We start from the raw sequence: 15,363 nt of genomic DNA, 5'->3' as shown, positions 1-15,363 counted from the left end.
ATGACAAGAAATCTGTTTTATATATTTGTGTGCAGTGATATGAACTAGATCCTCTATGACATAGAACTGTGTAGAGTGTAACTACAAATGTGTGTGCTGTTTTTCTCAAATCTCTTTTGTAATATTGTCGAAACTGTATGCGGAGGGAGGGCCTCGTCAGGCTAGTAGCCTTTAGCTCTCCCTTCGCTTTTTCCTTGTATTGGAAAGAAACCAATAAACAAACAAACAAACAAACAAATATCAGATGGGGATCGAGTTAGCGCTGTTTTCGTGGCGTCGCGTGACAGACAGGCGAAGTGGTCCAAAAAAGTACTTGACCAATCGCGGAGGGCTGATTGCAGAATTGGAATAGAAAAGTTTGGAATAGCTTTACGTTATAGCGCCCCAAAATTTTAGTCAACCGCTGCGCCGAACAGGGCAACGCCTCTCGCACGATAGCGAACACTCCTCGCGCAGAACTGGACAGGCTCACTGGATACAATGGCATAACCAATGCATGTCTAAACGCGAGAAGGGTATACCCACCGCAGAGTCCCAAATTGAACAGGAGGCAGGCCGTCGCCTGGAAACAGCTCCAGACGAACAGCTTCCCTAACCCATTCCATCTGAAACGCACCTTCCCAGATAAGCATCAGGACGACACGGGCAAATTGTGCCAGGAGGGACCAGCACCACTCAAACACATGTTGTAGGAGTGCAATGTAATTATAAAAAATTAAATTATGGGGTTTTATGTGCCAAAACCACTTTCTGATTATGAGCCACGCCGTAGTGGGGGACTCCGGAAATTTCGACCACCTGGGGTTCTTTAACGTGCACCTAAATCTAAGTACACGGGCGTTTTCGCATTTCGCCCCCATCGAAATGCGGCCGCCGTGGCCGGGATTCGATCCCGCGACCTCGTGCTCAGCAGCCTAACACGATAGCCACTGAGCAACCACGGCGGGTAATGTAATTATAGGAAGGAGGCAGTTCCTCCAAAGACCCTGTCGTCGAGGTGGGCCGCCGATCCATCCATCCATCCGTCCGTCCGTCCGTCCATCCATCCATCCATCCATCCATCCATCCATCCATCCATCCGTCCGTCAGTCCTAACGTTGGGCCTATCAAAAGCGAAGGTGGCCGGAGAATGGCCAAGAACACTTACGAAAGAAAACCTTTGTGAATACGGTCCCTTGTATGGTGTAGCTAAAATCGCTTGAGTTGTTTTAGTATTTATTTGTATCAGTCATGGCGCTCTTTGGCCATACTTGGCCCTTGCGCCATTAAACAACACACATCCATCCATCCAGTATTTATTTGACATTGAATTTGCAATGCTCCAGTCATTCAGTTTACTAAGAATAGTACAGTATAGACCCGTGTAAGGGCGGCACCCGTGTAAAGGCCGCATCCCCAACTTGGCAGCCAAAAATTTGGAAAAAGAATTGCAACGGAGAAACAATCGCGTTTGGCACCCCGATGACGCGCGCGCGCATCGGCGAATTTTCGCTCGCTGACTTCCGCATGCCGCCACTATATGGCGAGAGCTGCGGGTTGACCCATGATGCAATGGTACATCCGGGCATCTGGGGGTGTGCACTAGTCAAGGCTGCACCGGCACCATTTTGACGAAAAGGTTCGGTCCCGTGTAGGGGCAGCACCTCACCAAAATTGTGAATAAACAAGTGCAGCCCTTACACGAGTCTATGCGGTACTAGCTGTTTCCAGCAGGATCAGGCTTCATGAACCTACTCGTGTAATCAGAATATATGATGCACTATAGTGACGCTTCTGTTTTCGAACGTGTTCCAAACATTTTGCGAAGTGAACTCTCAGCCTGCGCTATACGAAGGATGAGGAGAGCTGTTCCTTGGTGCAGGCGGGCCTATAGCCTTGAAAGAGTTGCCGGCAATTGCTCCGCCCGTATTAAACCCGATACAATCTGAAACACTTCGCAGTTCAGCTAACAAGAAGAAGAATCAAAAACAAGTTGACACGATGCCAAACACGTTGCGCGTTTTCTTAACTCCGACGACCTACACGGCTCAGCATTTCCAACCATGTATCACGGAGGAGCCAAAGCATCTATCTCCTAAATATCGAACAGCACTATGCGAACGAAATAACACACGTATATGTACAGGGTGACCATCTTTAAGTTTTACGGTATTTTAGGAATCGCCTGCGGCTGATAGCGTAATGCTTGTCGTCGAGCTGGATTATTCGAAGAAGCTGACATTACTAGCACGAGAAATCGAAACACATATTCAACTGATTAACAACAAATCACTAATTAACTTCTTAATTAATTACTTTACGACCTATATTCCGAATCACGAATTGTAGCCGTTGAGCTTGCAGGACGGATCCACTTGAAATGAATTTCCAGGGTGACACCAGTTTTGAGATTTTATTTCCCAAAATGTGGGACGAAATACACGGGCGTTCCAGTTACTTTTGTGCGTGAATGTATAAAAGAGCGTTATGTTAAAAAAGTAAGTGGAACAACAGTGCATTTTTACGGCGAGTTTGACGGCGCATATCACCAAACTGGCGTCATTCTGGAAATTCATTCCAAGTGGATACGCCTTGCAAGCTCGTCAACTACAATTCATAAATTGCAATCTGTGCCGTAAAGTAGTTAAGTCAGAAGTTAATTAGTGAATTTTCATCAATCAGTTCAATAGGTGTTCCGAATTCTCGTACAGGTAATGTCCGCCTCTCTGAATAGTCCAACTCAATGACTAGAATTTTGCTATCTGCAACAGGCTACTTTTAAAAATTCCATAAAGCTTAAGAGGAAGCTTTAGCTCGGGTGCTCCTATCTAAATACATGTAAAAGGAGAATTCGTTTTTCTCGGCAACAACGGCACCAAATTTGACGAGGTTGGTTGCATTTAAAAGAAAAAGTTAAAATCTAGTGACTGTTGGTTTCGAATTTTTGAGTTAGGTTGTCAATTTTTATTAAACATTGGCGAAAATTGAAAATTTTCAAAAAACAATACTATCAGGTTTACAACTCTGTAACTCAACAACGAAAAATGATAATACAATTCTGTGAATTATATCTAATAGTACATCTAAAGCGGACAAAATTGATATGTTACACATGAATCTAAAAAAATTTTCTAATGGGGAATACATTTTTTGCAGAACCCTTGTAACCAACGTAACAAATTCACGTAACATGTAAAATGACATATCGAATTTGTCCGCTTTGAATGATCTAATGGATGCCGTTTACAGAACCGTGATATCGGTTCTTCATGCAGAGCTATGAATTTGTAAACTTCGTGCTTTTATTCTTTTCAAACGGTCAAATATTTGAAAATCTTTTTAAGAAAATTCCAGCCATAAATCGAAATTCCGCTTCCAACAGTCACTAGAATTTAACTTTTTCTCTCAAATGCAACAAATTTAATCAAAATCGGTCCAGGGGTTATCTCAGAAAAACGTTTTTGCGTTTTACATGTATTTGAATAGGCCGCGTCGGAGTTGGGCCCGAGCTAAAGCTTCCTCTTAAAATTGATCACCGTGTATATTGCATCAGAAATAACATTACAAGAAGCCGCTAGTAGAAGGCTTACGCTGGACGACACGAGCGCATGCGGTCGTGCTACAAAAAGAGCGTTGATACTTCACACACACAGCGCCTGTGTGTGTGTGTGCGTGCGTGCGTGCGTGCGTGTGTGTGTGTGTGTGTGTCTTTTGTTTAATGTCTGTGTCCAGTTCTCGCTTCTTTGGTCGTACTTATGGAATAATAAAGTGCCCAAAACGCCACTCCGTTGATACTTTGTCGTGCAGTTTCCTGCACTTTCTTGCTCCAAGCCCATGCTGCTGACAAGCACATCTGTTATTATTAATAATAATTTTATTATTATTATTATTGTTGTTGTTGTTGTTGTTGTTGTTGTTGTTGTTGTTGTTGTTGTTGTTGTTGTTGTTGTTGTTGTTGCCGCTGCTGTTGTTGCTGCAGCTGCTGCTTAGTACCAAAGGGCTACACACATAGCGAACGTGCGCCGATTGAATCGCCACCCACCGCTGTACAGTTATACTTGATTTGTAACCTTTGCGTAGAAATGCGAATGAAATCGCACGTGTTTTTAAACGGAAAATAAAGGTGCAGCGAGAATAATTTATGACGATGGCATTACCGTACAAGACAGAGCGTACCGTACAGCTCCTTCCATGACATCGCAAGGCCAAATTTTCGCAGAGCCGTCGACTGGTATTTTTTCCTGAAGGCTGGCAAAAAGTACGAGACAAATGGCAACTTATTTAAGATTTGTTGTCGTGCCCGCCAAATCTGTGGCTATATAAACAACGGAAATGGCACCACATAAATAATCTGTACGAATGAACTATTGCATTAGCTGCAAAAAAGTGTTCGATGCCGACGTAGATCAACACTTGTCCTTTCCTTAAAAAAAAAAAAAGAAATAAAAGTTGAATAGTGTGTGGGTCACACTATTCACACCTGCAGCTGTCACACTGTCACACCTGCAGCTGGTTCAAAGTGCTCGCTACAGCGTGGGTTGCTTGTAGCGTGGGTTGCTTGTAGCGTGGGTTGCTTGCAGCGGCCAAGAGTGAATTATTGCTTTCGCAGAAGCCAAAACAGGAAGGCAATGCCCTATCCTTCATAATTCCCATGAAGATGTATTTCATCGCTTGAAAGCAACAAATTTTCCTCTACGTTCATTCACATTCTAAATATACCATTTAACCAAAGGGTGTTTACCCCCTAAATCTAGTGTAACCTGCAGATTTGAATGATTTCAGCCACTGCTGATGGAACCTTCAAATTGTTGTATAGAAGTGAGACAAGAAGACTCTCTTCGGATCGTGAGTAAGACTTACACTGCAAAAAAATGAGGCAAAGGTAGACAGACGACGCTGTGCCGTTAGCTCTTGTGTCGTGCATGCTTTTGGCACCTGTGTCGTCTGCCTTTATTGTGCTATCTTTTGCGCTAGCTGTTATTACAATGTTGACCAATAAATGCGTTCAGGCTTCATACGTAAAGAGACAGACGATACGCTGTCCGAGGGAAAACTAACAATCACAATGTGACCGCGGCGCGATAAGCTTGTGATCTGTCGGCAGAGGTAGCTAGCGACGGTGCTGCAAGTCTGTATGCCTTGACTAAGTTTTGTTCAGGCTCTGAACTGAACTCTAAATTTCTCATTCAGACTACATTAAATGCCGCTTTCGCGCGCCTTCATTTCAGAAGCACACAATCAGTTGTGCGGATAGTACCACTTTTTGTGTTCAAAGCTCAGAAATGTTACATGGGAAATACAAACTGCCTAGAACCGCGGCGGAATACACTGACCAAGCCGTGCGCCCAGCGCTTCGGAACATACGAGCACGTCCGCGAACTCACTCATGAATCGACTCCCTCAATTTCAGAGCCGCTCGTGAGTCAGAGCCCGAGTCAGCCGAAGTGAGTCCCAGTGTGTGTAAGTTGACATAAGCCCCTGTAAAGTTGATCATGAAGCGGGGTGACTCGAGGCGAGTTGAAGTGGGCGTGAGCATGCGTTAGAGTGATACCCACGTCAATTTGAAATTGTGTGTCTGAGTGAGTTCACAACACCAGGAGACAATGAAGCCACCGAAAGCATAGGGGATATTATTTGTGCTTTTAATTGAAGTGTATAAATAATAGCGAAACGTGAAATGAAAGTGGACGAAGACACAACTTGCGCCAGTGTGTCTGAATCACATTTGACCCCCGTTGTTTTTAAGTCCACAAGACTTCGTGCGATGCCAAGTCCCCATGAATCAGAGAGAATCTGACTGTGGTTCTACGAATGTAGTCGAGCCCATGATTTAGTGAGTCTGGGTGAGCACAAGTGAGTATGGGTCCATGAGTGTGAGTGAGCGTACCTGAGCCTGATTTTGGCGAATGAGCCTGAGAAAGAATATAATGAGAGGAAGGTAAAGAGATTAACCAGAAAAGTGAACGGTCAGTTACATTACAGAGGGAAAAAAAGGATGACAGAATAGAAAGTAGGTCAAGAAAGAGAATGTTCCGCGTACAAGGGAATGTTCACCATATCAAAAGGAATCGTACAGGACAGTTGTCCTATGCACAACACAGAGTCCGATGTACAGTACATGATTCTGTCCGATGTGTAGGATAGAAAGTGATCACAGCGTTGCGCGCCCATAAACAGTGTGGTCTACGTTCCAGTATCCTGCTTGTAGACAAATACCTATTGTTTAATTGTGCCAGTGTAGGAGAAGGACTATCTCTGTGCATCAAAATAAGAATTGCCAAATAATAGATGACCGATGATCGATGAACGGCTCTGTCCTCGATGTGGCGCATGACGCGTTCTGGTAATCATTTCTTGCACGGTTGTTCCCCTGCGCGAAGTGTACAAACCATGGGCGCTATAACGTAAAACTATTCCAATATCTTTTTAGTCCAATCTCTTGACGTCAAATTTGCGTAACCACCGACGCAAGCATCGGACGGTGACCCGCAGGGTTGTCTGAACAAACCAATCAAACGCTATCCTCGTTTATAGGGGGTCACTTTTGTTTACATTAAAAACGAATAACATTGCCTACACTGAGCGGCTTGTTTTATCTAATTGGCTGACAAGAGGCGAGAAGCACGCTCAAGTGGAGAGGGATTCGATGGGGCCGAGCCAGTGCACTGAAAATCGATAATTGGATGAAGAGGGTCCGCTTTTCTTTACTGAGCTTGTGGTGGCTGGTCGAAATTCGCGGCGGCATGCAACGGAAGGTCAATAATGCCGCTAAAACGGATCCTCAGCCAAGAGTTGGCAGAGCGAGGTCATGAACATGCCGAAAGTGCTCGAAAACGTTACACGGCCACGCAAAAAGATTTATTGTACGCAAATAAAGCTATGCTCTCTGGTAGGTGCGAGTAGCCAGTGCCTGAGCGATCGGCGGCAGCCATCTTTTATTCCTTTCTGAACGGGGCAGCCTGCGGATATTCAGAAAAAAAATTCCGTTTCGTTCGGCATATTAATGCATCTTTAAAGTACACACGTCACTTTGACGGGGTAAATTTTTGTGATTTTGTGACGTCGCGTGACAGGCAGGTGAAGTGTGTGCAGCTCGAAAACTCTTGACCAATAGCCTATAGGGCTATGGCGAAAAGGCGTCGAATCAGAAATAATTTTTCTTTTGTTCGGTCCAATTTTGCATAATCAGTGTGTATACGCGTCATATCAGATGGGCAGCTATCACGGTTTTCGTGACGTCGCGTGGCAGACAGGCGAAGTGGGGGTGGTCCAAAAGAAAATTGGCCAATCGCGGAGGTCCGATTGCAGAATTGGAATAGAAAAGTTTAGAATAGCTTTACGTTATAGCGCCCCGTATGTCTCTAACTGATCGCACCACCTGCACGTTTGCTGTAGTTACTAGGCGGCATAGCATTCCTGATTCGTTAGCGACTGGGTCTTAAAAAGGTTTCTTCGGTGACTGTGGCAGCTAGATGCGCCAGTAAGCAGCTAGGTGCGTCCCCGTGCTTACGTGGCTCGTGGCCATCGGGTGAGCGCGGAGACCCGTTCCGCTATATTTTCCTTCCTCTCTACTTTGAGTGCTGTCCTAGCTTGCTGAAAGTGTCTAGTGTATCTAGCCGCCTTCACGGTCGCCTGCTGACGTGCGGTTCAGAACCACGATGTTAGAATCATTTGTAAATTTTTTCTTCACTTTTTCACTTCTTTATTTTTTGTTTCTTCTCTCGTTTCTCTCGATGCGGCCAGAGACAGTGGAATGGAGTCGAATAAATAACATAGTGCTACCTACCGCGATCGCAAAACCAATCTATCGCGGATAATTCAAGTGAGTTTTGAAGCATGTAGGTTCCTCTGGGCTGGTCTTGTGCGCCTTGAGGTGGCCTCGCTACCTACAGGGTTATCTGACTGAGCTATTTCGGATGTTCGGATGCTATAGTCAACAGTTCAAATCCTTTTCTTTTTCTTTTATGGAATTCAGCCACCGCTGGAAATTAGCCTTTCGCTAGTACGGGGGCGCTTTTGCTTTTGCTGATTGCCTCTTTTACCTTCTTTCGGTGGTGCGCGATATCCACTAATGCACATGTCACTCAGTAAACACTTGCCCGAATCAAGCGTCATACCTGCGGCTCGCCGGAGCGCGGGTTGGTGGGGTGTTCCGTTTGTAGCTATGTGAATGAAGCGGTGGCGTGGGGCAGAGGTGGAACGCCGGGCATCTAATCTAAATGTCGTAAGCTCGAATCCTCATCCAGTACACTACACATTCAGGCTTCGAGTGGCGCCTGACACGAGCAAAAAAAAAAAAAAATATGCCGAGAGCCAGTGGGACCAGTGGAATACTAGTTCAGGGGCGCTATAACGTAAAACTATTCCAAACTTTTCTATTCCAATTCTGCTATCAGCTATCCGCGATAGGTCGAAAACTTTTTTAGACCAGCTCTCTGTCACGCGACGTCACGAAAACCGCAATACCTCCCCATCTGATATGATGTGTGCAAACTGATTATGCATGATTTGACAGAAAAAAGAAAAACAGTTATTTCTGATTCGACCCCTTTTCGCCGTTAGCCCTCGGCTATTGGTAAAAAGTTTTCGGGCTGCACCCACTTCACCTGCCTGTCACGCGACGTCACAAAATCGCAGGAACTCACCGCGTCAAAGTGACGTGTGCTCGATAAAGATGCATTAATATGCCGAACAAAAGTGATTTTTTTTCGGAATAGCCGCAGGCTGCCCCGTTCCGAAAGGAATAAAAGATGGCTGCCACCGATCGCTGAGACGCTGGCTACTCGCACCTGCCGGAGAGCATGGGTGTATTTGCGTATAACAAAACTTCTTGCGTGACCGTGTAAGGTTTTCAAGCACTTTCGGCACGTTTACTACCTCATTCTGCCAACTCTTCTTTGCTGGGGGTCAGTTTTAGCGTCATTCTTAAGCTTCCGTTGCATGCCGCCGCGATTTTCGACCAGCCACCACAAGCTAAGTAAGGGAAAGCCGACCAATCGCAGACGCCGGCACCACCCTTTTCATCCGGTTATCGATTTTCAGTGCACTGGCTCTGCCCCAGTGAATCCCTCTCCACTTGAGCGTTCTCCTCGCCTCTTGCCAGCCAATTAGATACGACAAGCCGCTCAGTGTAGGCAATGTTATTCGTTTTTCAAGCAAACAAAAGTGACCTCCTATCAACGAGGAGAGCGTTTGATTGGTCTGTTTAGACAACCCTGTGGGTGACCGCCCGGTGCTTGCGTCAGTGGTTACGCAAATTTGACGTCAAGAAATTGGAATAGAAACATATTGGAATAGTTTTACGTTATAGGGCCCCAGGTGCAACCAAAGCAGGAAGGCCCACTGAGCTTCAACAAAGACACTCACTAAATAGAACAGGAATTGGCCTCCCTGGTGCAGTATTCAGCCACTACGTCCTTCGTGACCACTACAATTAACCCATGGCCCTCAGACCCCAGCGGCTGCGGAGCACCTGACCAAGGCGGCAGTCAGACCTGCGACGCGGCAGAGGGTGCTAAGTATTTCTGGATCCGGAGAGGCCGCCACTGTAAACTGGACCTCCCAACGTTTAACACACGAACCCTCTCGAGTGAAGCTAGCTTAGCAGGACTCTTTCAGGAATTATCAGGCATTGCGTGGGATATTATTCGCCTTAGTGAGGTTAGAACTGGTGAGGCTTATACAGTGCTGACTAACGGCCACGTCCTCTGCTACAGAGGACCTCGAGATAAGAAACAATACGGGGCAGGACCTCTAATCTATGAGGACATAGCGGGAAAATTGATGCATTCTACAGCATTAATGAGAGGCTAGAGGTAGTAATAAAAGCAAATAAGAGGTATATAATAAAGGTAGTACAAGCCTACGCTCTAACCTCCACTCACGATGATGAAGCAATAAAACAGCCTTATGAAGATGTTGAATTAGCGATGAGAAAAGTGCAAACTCAGTATACTGTAGTCATGGGCGACTTCAATACAAAAGTGGGGAAAAAGCAGGCTGGTGAACAAGCAATTGGCAACAACGGTATTGACTCTAGGAACACAGAGGAGAGATTTTGGTACAATGCGCGGAAAGTAAGCTCCTAAAATGAATACCTTCTTCAGGAAGCGTAGCAACAGGAAGTGGATCTGGAAAAGCCCTAATGGATAAATAAGAAATGAAATAAATCTCGTACTCTCTGCCAATCCCAGCATAGTGCAGGATGTAGAAGTGTTAGGTGTGGTAAAGTGTAGTGGTCATAGGTTAGTGAGGTCTGGGAGTTCCCTCAATATGAAGAGAGAAAGAGTCAAGAAGAAACAGGTCGACCTAGACGCAGTAAGAGCAAAAGCGGACCAATTCAGGCTCGTGCTTGCAAACAAATATGCAGCTTTAGAACAGACGTATGAAGATGACATAGAGGTAATCAATGAGACCCTAACTGGGCTGATTTAAGCGGAAGGTAAGGCAGCAAGGTAACCAGTAGGTAAGCTCTCCCAAGTAATAAGGGACCTAATAAAGAAACGACAAAAGAGGAAAGTGTCCAACTCAAGAGATCAGACAGAGTTCGTGGAACTGTCAAAACTGATCAACAAGGAGAAAGTAAGGGATATTCGGAGTTATAACGTGAGAAAGACTGAGGAATGAGTAAAAAAATTGACGCAGGATGAAATGATTGAGAAGAAAACTTGGGATAGGACAAGACAAGATGTATGCACTGAAAGATAAGCAGGGTAATATCATCAGCAATTTGAAGATATAGTAAAAGAAGCGGAAGAATTCTATACTGACCTGTACTGTACCCAGAGCAGCCATGCTACCCAGCTTCATTGACTGATGATGATGATGAAATAGACTGATGATGATGACGACGACGATGACGATGATGTGATGATGATCTCAACGAAACTGTCGGCAGTGCACGCACCATCAACAATTCTAATGAATTCAGAGTAGACTTTCGTAAACGCAACTCCGAACCATAGCTTAAGCAGGACAGTTGCCTCGCGACTAGGGATCTCGGCTGGAGTTCGGAGCTGTAGCGAGGGGCTCCGAGTGTGCTTTCTGGCGCCTGTTTAACTTGGATGATTCTACTCCTTTAGCGATTACGGATCGTCAATCCGATGAAGTTGTCTAGCAGCGTTAATCCTTGAAAGTGGGATAGGAACACACTATCTCTCTTCATGCAATGTTACAGCAGTTCCATCTGCGCTATCATTGCCAATTATGCCACAGTGGGAGGCAAGAACTTAAAGATAATTTCGTCTCCTATTTGTGTGATGTGGTGATAAAGGCCTGTATTTTCAACCATCAACTACTGATGGTAGTCGCGTCAGAGGAATAACTGCAGACATTGTGATGGTCGTTTCAATTCACGAAATATTACCCGCTGCTTCGGAGGTTCACGATCAGTAAACTGAAGAGCGCCACGCAGGACTGCAAGTTCTGCGAGTGCCGACGTCGTAACATGAGAAATCTTTACTCAGGTTATTCTGAGTCTAGGTGAGCCCTAAGCTCAATGTCTATTTTGTGAGACTGAGTGAGTTTAGTTTATTTTGCCGACCTATGGTCCGAAGAGTTGTGCGCTTCAGATGCCGCGGATAAAATTTCAGCCATTGGTGAAGCTGTTTGCTGCGCCGTCGCGCCATGCAGCGGCTGCACGATACGTATAGGAAATGTTAGTCAAGCAAGTTCACCGTTCTCCGATAAGCTGATTTTTTGACGACCATGCATGGACCGAGAAGTTTGGCGAATGACAAAGGAACTTTCCAACCTGACGGTCAGACACAGAATAGGAATGAATATAACTAACATTCGGGATACTCGACCACAGCTTGGAGATTACAACGAGTTGTTTGTTTAGCCTTTCGTTCCTTGGCTTTCATGCTGTAGTTAACCTGCCTTGCACTACTCGAAACTGCCAAAATTAAATCATAGCTTTGAAAGGCTTCAAACTTATAGCTGAGTGCTTTGGCTGCGACAGCACGTCAAAAATTCGGCAGAGACACTTAAGACTGCTTACGTGTGGGAATGCGAAAGCACTATAGTCTCTCTGATGAAATGTTTTTTCTGTGCGTTCCTTGTCCGCGCAAGCTCTCGCCTGCGTTCAAAGTGCGCGCCTCTGTAAGGCCAAATAAAAACGCGCCAATCGTCTTAACGCGCTCGCTTGCCCGCGAAGAGTTCGTAACTCGAAGGAGCGCTCAGCGCCGTTCGAATGGACATTAATGTTTTTTTATACGCTCATTGTACACACGCGTGACGTGGCGCCACCCCCTCCCCATGGTCTGCGCCGTCACGTGACCAACGACGCACGCACTAGGCACATAACCGTGGAGCCGCCGTGGCGTCGGGGAAGCGTGCTCGCCTCGCGCCCCGGAGGCCCGGGTTTCCCAACATTATTTTTAAAGGAATTAATTTACTTTGTTTACAGAAACCTCCCTGAGAAATTTGACGTCTATCCGAGCATTGTTGGACGTGTTTTTACTCTTCGCGCCGTCGGCCATTTTTAGTACCATCATTCGGTCACGCCGCCGACTACGACGGATTTTCGTGTAATGGAGCACATGGTGCTTTCGCATTATAACTCTGCGCTTTCGAAATTTGCTCAAATAGTGGTGCTTCTAAACTTAACAGGCGTTCAAATGTGATACCCAGAGAACCGCCACTGTGTTTACTATTCTGACTACAGGGCCACTTTGCCCGAGCGCTGCCTCGGAGCAGCACCGCTCCAGGAGGGTGGTCGGAGGCCGGGATGCTGGCGAGCCTATCCCATTCATGGTACGCACAGCAACCATTTGTTCTTGTACATCCAAGTTTTGTTCATACGCCGTACGAATTTTCGCACAGAACAGCAAGGGGAACATAAATATATGTGCATAATAACCTGAAAATGGTCGTTTCCCGAACGACCGTCTTCCAGTACAATAACTATTTTAAATGGTGAAGGAAATACATTACGTCAGCACATCTAGCACGGAATAAAATGAGGGAAAATGCAATGAGGGAAAATGCAATTTAGGTACATGGCCAACAGAAAAACTTCAAACCATCGCTGCGCGCCTTAGTACAATTTTTGGTGGAATCAAAAATATCACAAAAATACTAAGTCATACAATAGCTCTAGCTCGCAGTGTTATTATTAACAGGCACCATTAATTACATCTTCATTGTGTCTTCGTGTTCATGTAGCATTTGTATTTGTTGCATTTAGAGTGTGGTATTCAAATGCCCAACATCTTCTGTGTAAATATCTTGGTTTTGTGAACATTTATGCTGTGTTAACTCATGTGTTGCGTGTGAACATCTCGGTTTTGTGAGTGTTGATGCTATGTGGACTCTTCTGTTGTGCGGGCATTTACTTATATTGCAGTACTGAGGCTTAGTACCGTGAATGTTCGTTCATGTGTTTATTTGTCCAGTTTGGTGATTGTTCACAACTTTCCGACGATAACTATCACGCAATAGGAGTAGCCGGCGCCACACAAAGGCACCAACCTCTCCTTAAATAAATTTATTTTTAAAAAATGGCCCTTGACTTTGCGATAATGCATCAAATTACCATTTTGTGGACTAAGATATATCGAACACCCACAAACAATATAGAATCTGACAAGTGACTCACCGAAAGGGACAAGCCCAAGTGGGCCTCTTATACAGGCAAACGCCTCTATAACGAAGCGCTCGGGACACCCAAAATCCTTCGCCAAAGTTGTAAAGATCGTGTACCGCATCGCTCGCAATCAGGCAGGCTGAGAACGTTCAGCAAAATAAAACCGTTATTTTAGCACGAATTCAAGAGACACTGAGTGAATTAAATCGCATATGTTCCTCCGCACACTTAATGTGAGGGAATGTGTGACTGCCGCCGACGCTATGGCAACGAGGTTCGTGGTATGCTAAGCAGCAATATCTAGGAGCCACGCAAAGTACAGTTACAATGCTTGGTTCGTCTGCTGGCGCTACACGGCCTGCCATATCTACTGAAGTGTTTGGACCTTCCCGCACGGTCTTTGTTGTGGTATCGGCCGGCGCTTCCTATGCCCACCGCCGTCCTGTGGCGGCTACGGAGGGCATACTGGCAACGCCCCTATGTCCATTCGTCAGCCGCTAGGGACGCCTATAGTCCTTCACTGTACAGACAAATTCGTCGTAGGACTCTTCGCTGTAGAGGCGTCTAGAAAAAGTGGAATAAACGTGAGCAGGCGAGCACTGCGAGAAAAGAAGTTGGAACGATGAGTATCTCTCTGGTTTCTTGACGCCTCGTTAGTTTTCTACGTTTTGGTGCCGAAAACCTCCGTGGGGACACGTTTCCTTCATCATCGCACGTCTCAAGGGACCTTGTACTCCCCCTCTTCGCGTTGCGGGCTGCGAGGTCTGACTGGATAGCGTATTGTTCATGATCGGCGTGGAGACTAGACCTCTATCTCAAGAGCTAATCGGATGGATCGCCTCAAGACCAAGCGGTCGGCTCGACAAGCACACAATGCGAAGATTCTGCGGGAAGCCCGGTTGCTACTGACAGATCCTACCATGGACAAGCCCAAGTTTTCATGTATTTTCGACCGCCTATCTACTAGCAACAACGAGCTCTCGAAGCTTAACGATGCGATCGAAGAGCACATAGCCGATGATGAGCTCGAAGCAGAATACGTAACTCCTGCAGACTATAACGATGAAGCTATCAGCATGCTTGCCGAGATTCGCTGCAAGATCGCAGCTTTGGAACGCGTGGACAGTACACAGGAGCCTGCTCCTAAGAATGCGTGCAACATTAACAGTTCCTGATGGTATGCCCAGAATCGGCCCAAGGATACCGAATCTTAATATGCCAACATTTACAGAAGACATTCACAAATGGGCAGCTCACTGGGAGCAGCAGTTCGAACAGACTGTTCAACTCAACAACGCTATATCGACAAAGACGAAGTTTTTCTATTTACAGCATCATCTTGCGGGGGAAGCAACAGCGGCCATTTCCCGTTTACCGACTTCTGAAACTTGGTACGCAGATGCCGTGGAACTTCTCAAAAAACGCTTTGGTGATCCTAAAAGGATAGTGCAGCAACACCTGTCACTGCTTCGCCATCTACCTCAAGTCGGGAAGAGACGCACGAGGCCTCAGGCAATTTTATGATGCCGTGCAACTAAATATCCACTGTCTGCACTGAACGCACGTACTCTCAGTTTACCTGCAATGCTGATTAATATTCTACAGAAGGCATTGCGATATGAGATCGTTCTAGCATATACGCAAAGAAAGCGGAGCCAGACTTTAAGACAACATGGGTCTGATACGAACGTCTCGGAGCCAGCACTGGCCTCATAATCAGAAATTGGTTTTGGCACGTAAAACCCCATATTTTTTTTTCGGAGCCAGCACTAGCAGCTGCAGCATCGGAAGCAGAG

The 15,363-nt window shown here is 45.8% G+C and overlaps 1 protein-coding gene across 1 annotated transcript in view; it reads left to right on the top strand.

The window, feature by feature from the left end:
* Positions 1–15,363, top strand: part of LOC126544999 (trypsin-1-like) — a 104,307-nt gene that overhangs the window by 57,472 nt on the left and 31,472 nt on the right. Inside the window, exon 3 of the mRNA XM_050192592.3 lies at positions 12,647–12,735. Coding sequence (XP_050048549.1) covers positions 12,647–12,735 — 89 coding nt within the window. The remainder of the gene's footprint in view (positions 1–12,646; positions 12,736–15,363) is intronic.

Source organism: Dermacentor andersoni, chromosome 1 (assembly GCF_023375885.2).
Source record: "Dermacentor andersoni chromosome 1, qqDerAnde1_hic_scaffold, whole genome shotgun sequence".
NCBI classification, from domain to species: Eukaryota; Metazoa; Arthropoda; class Arachnida; order Ixodida; family Ixodidae; genus Dermacentor; species Dermacentor andersoni.
Note: the sequence above shows the minus strand (reverse complement) of the source record. Positions and strands in the feature narration are given on the sequence as shown.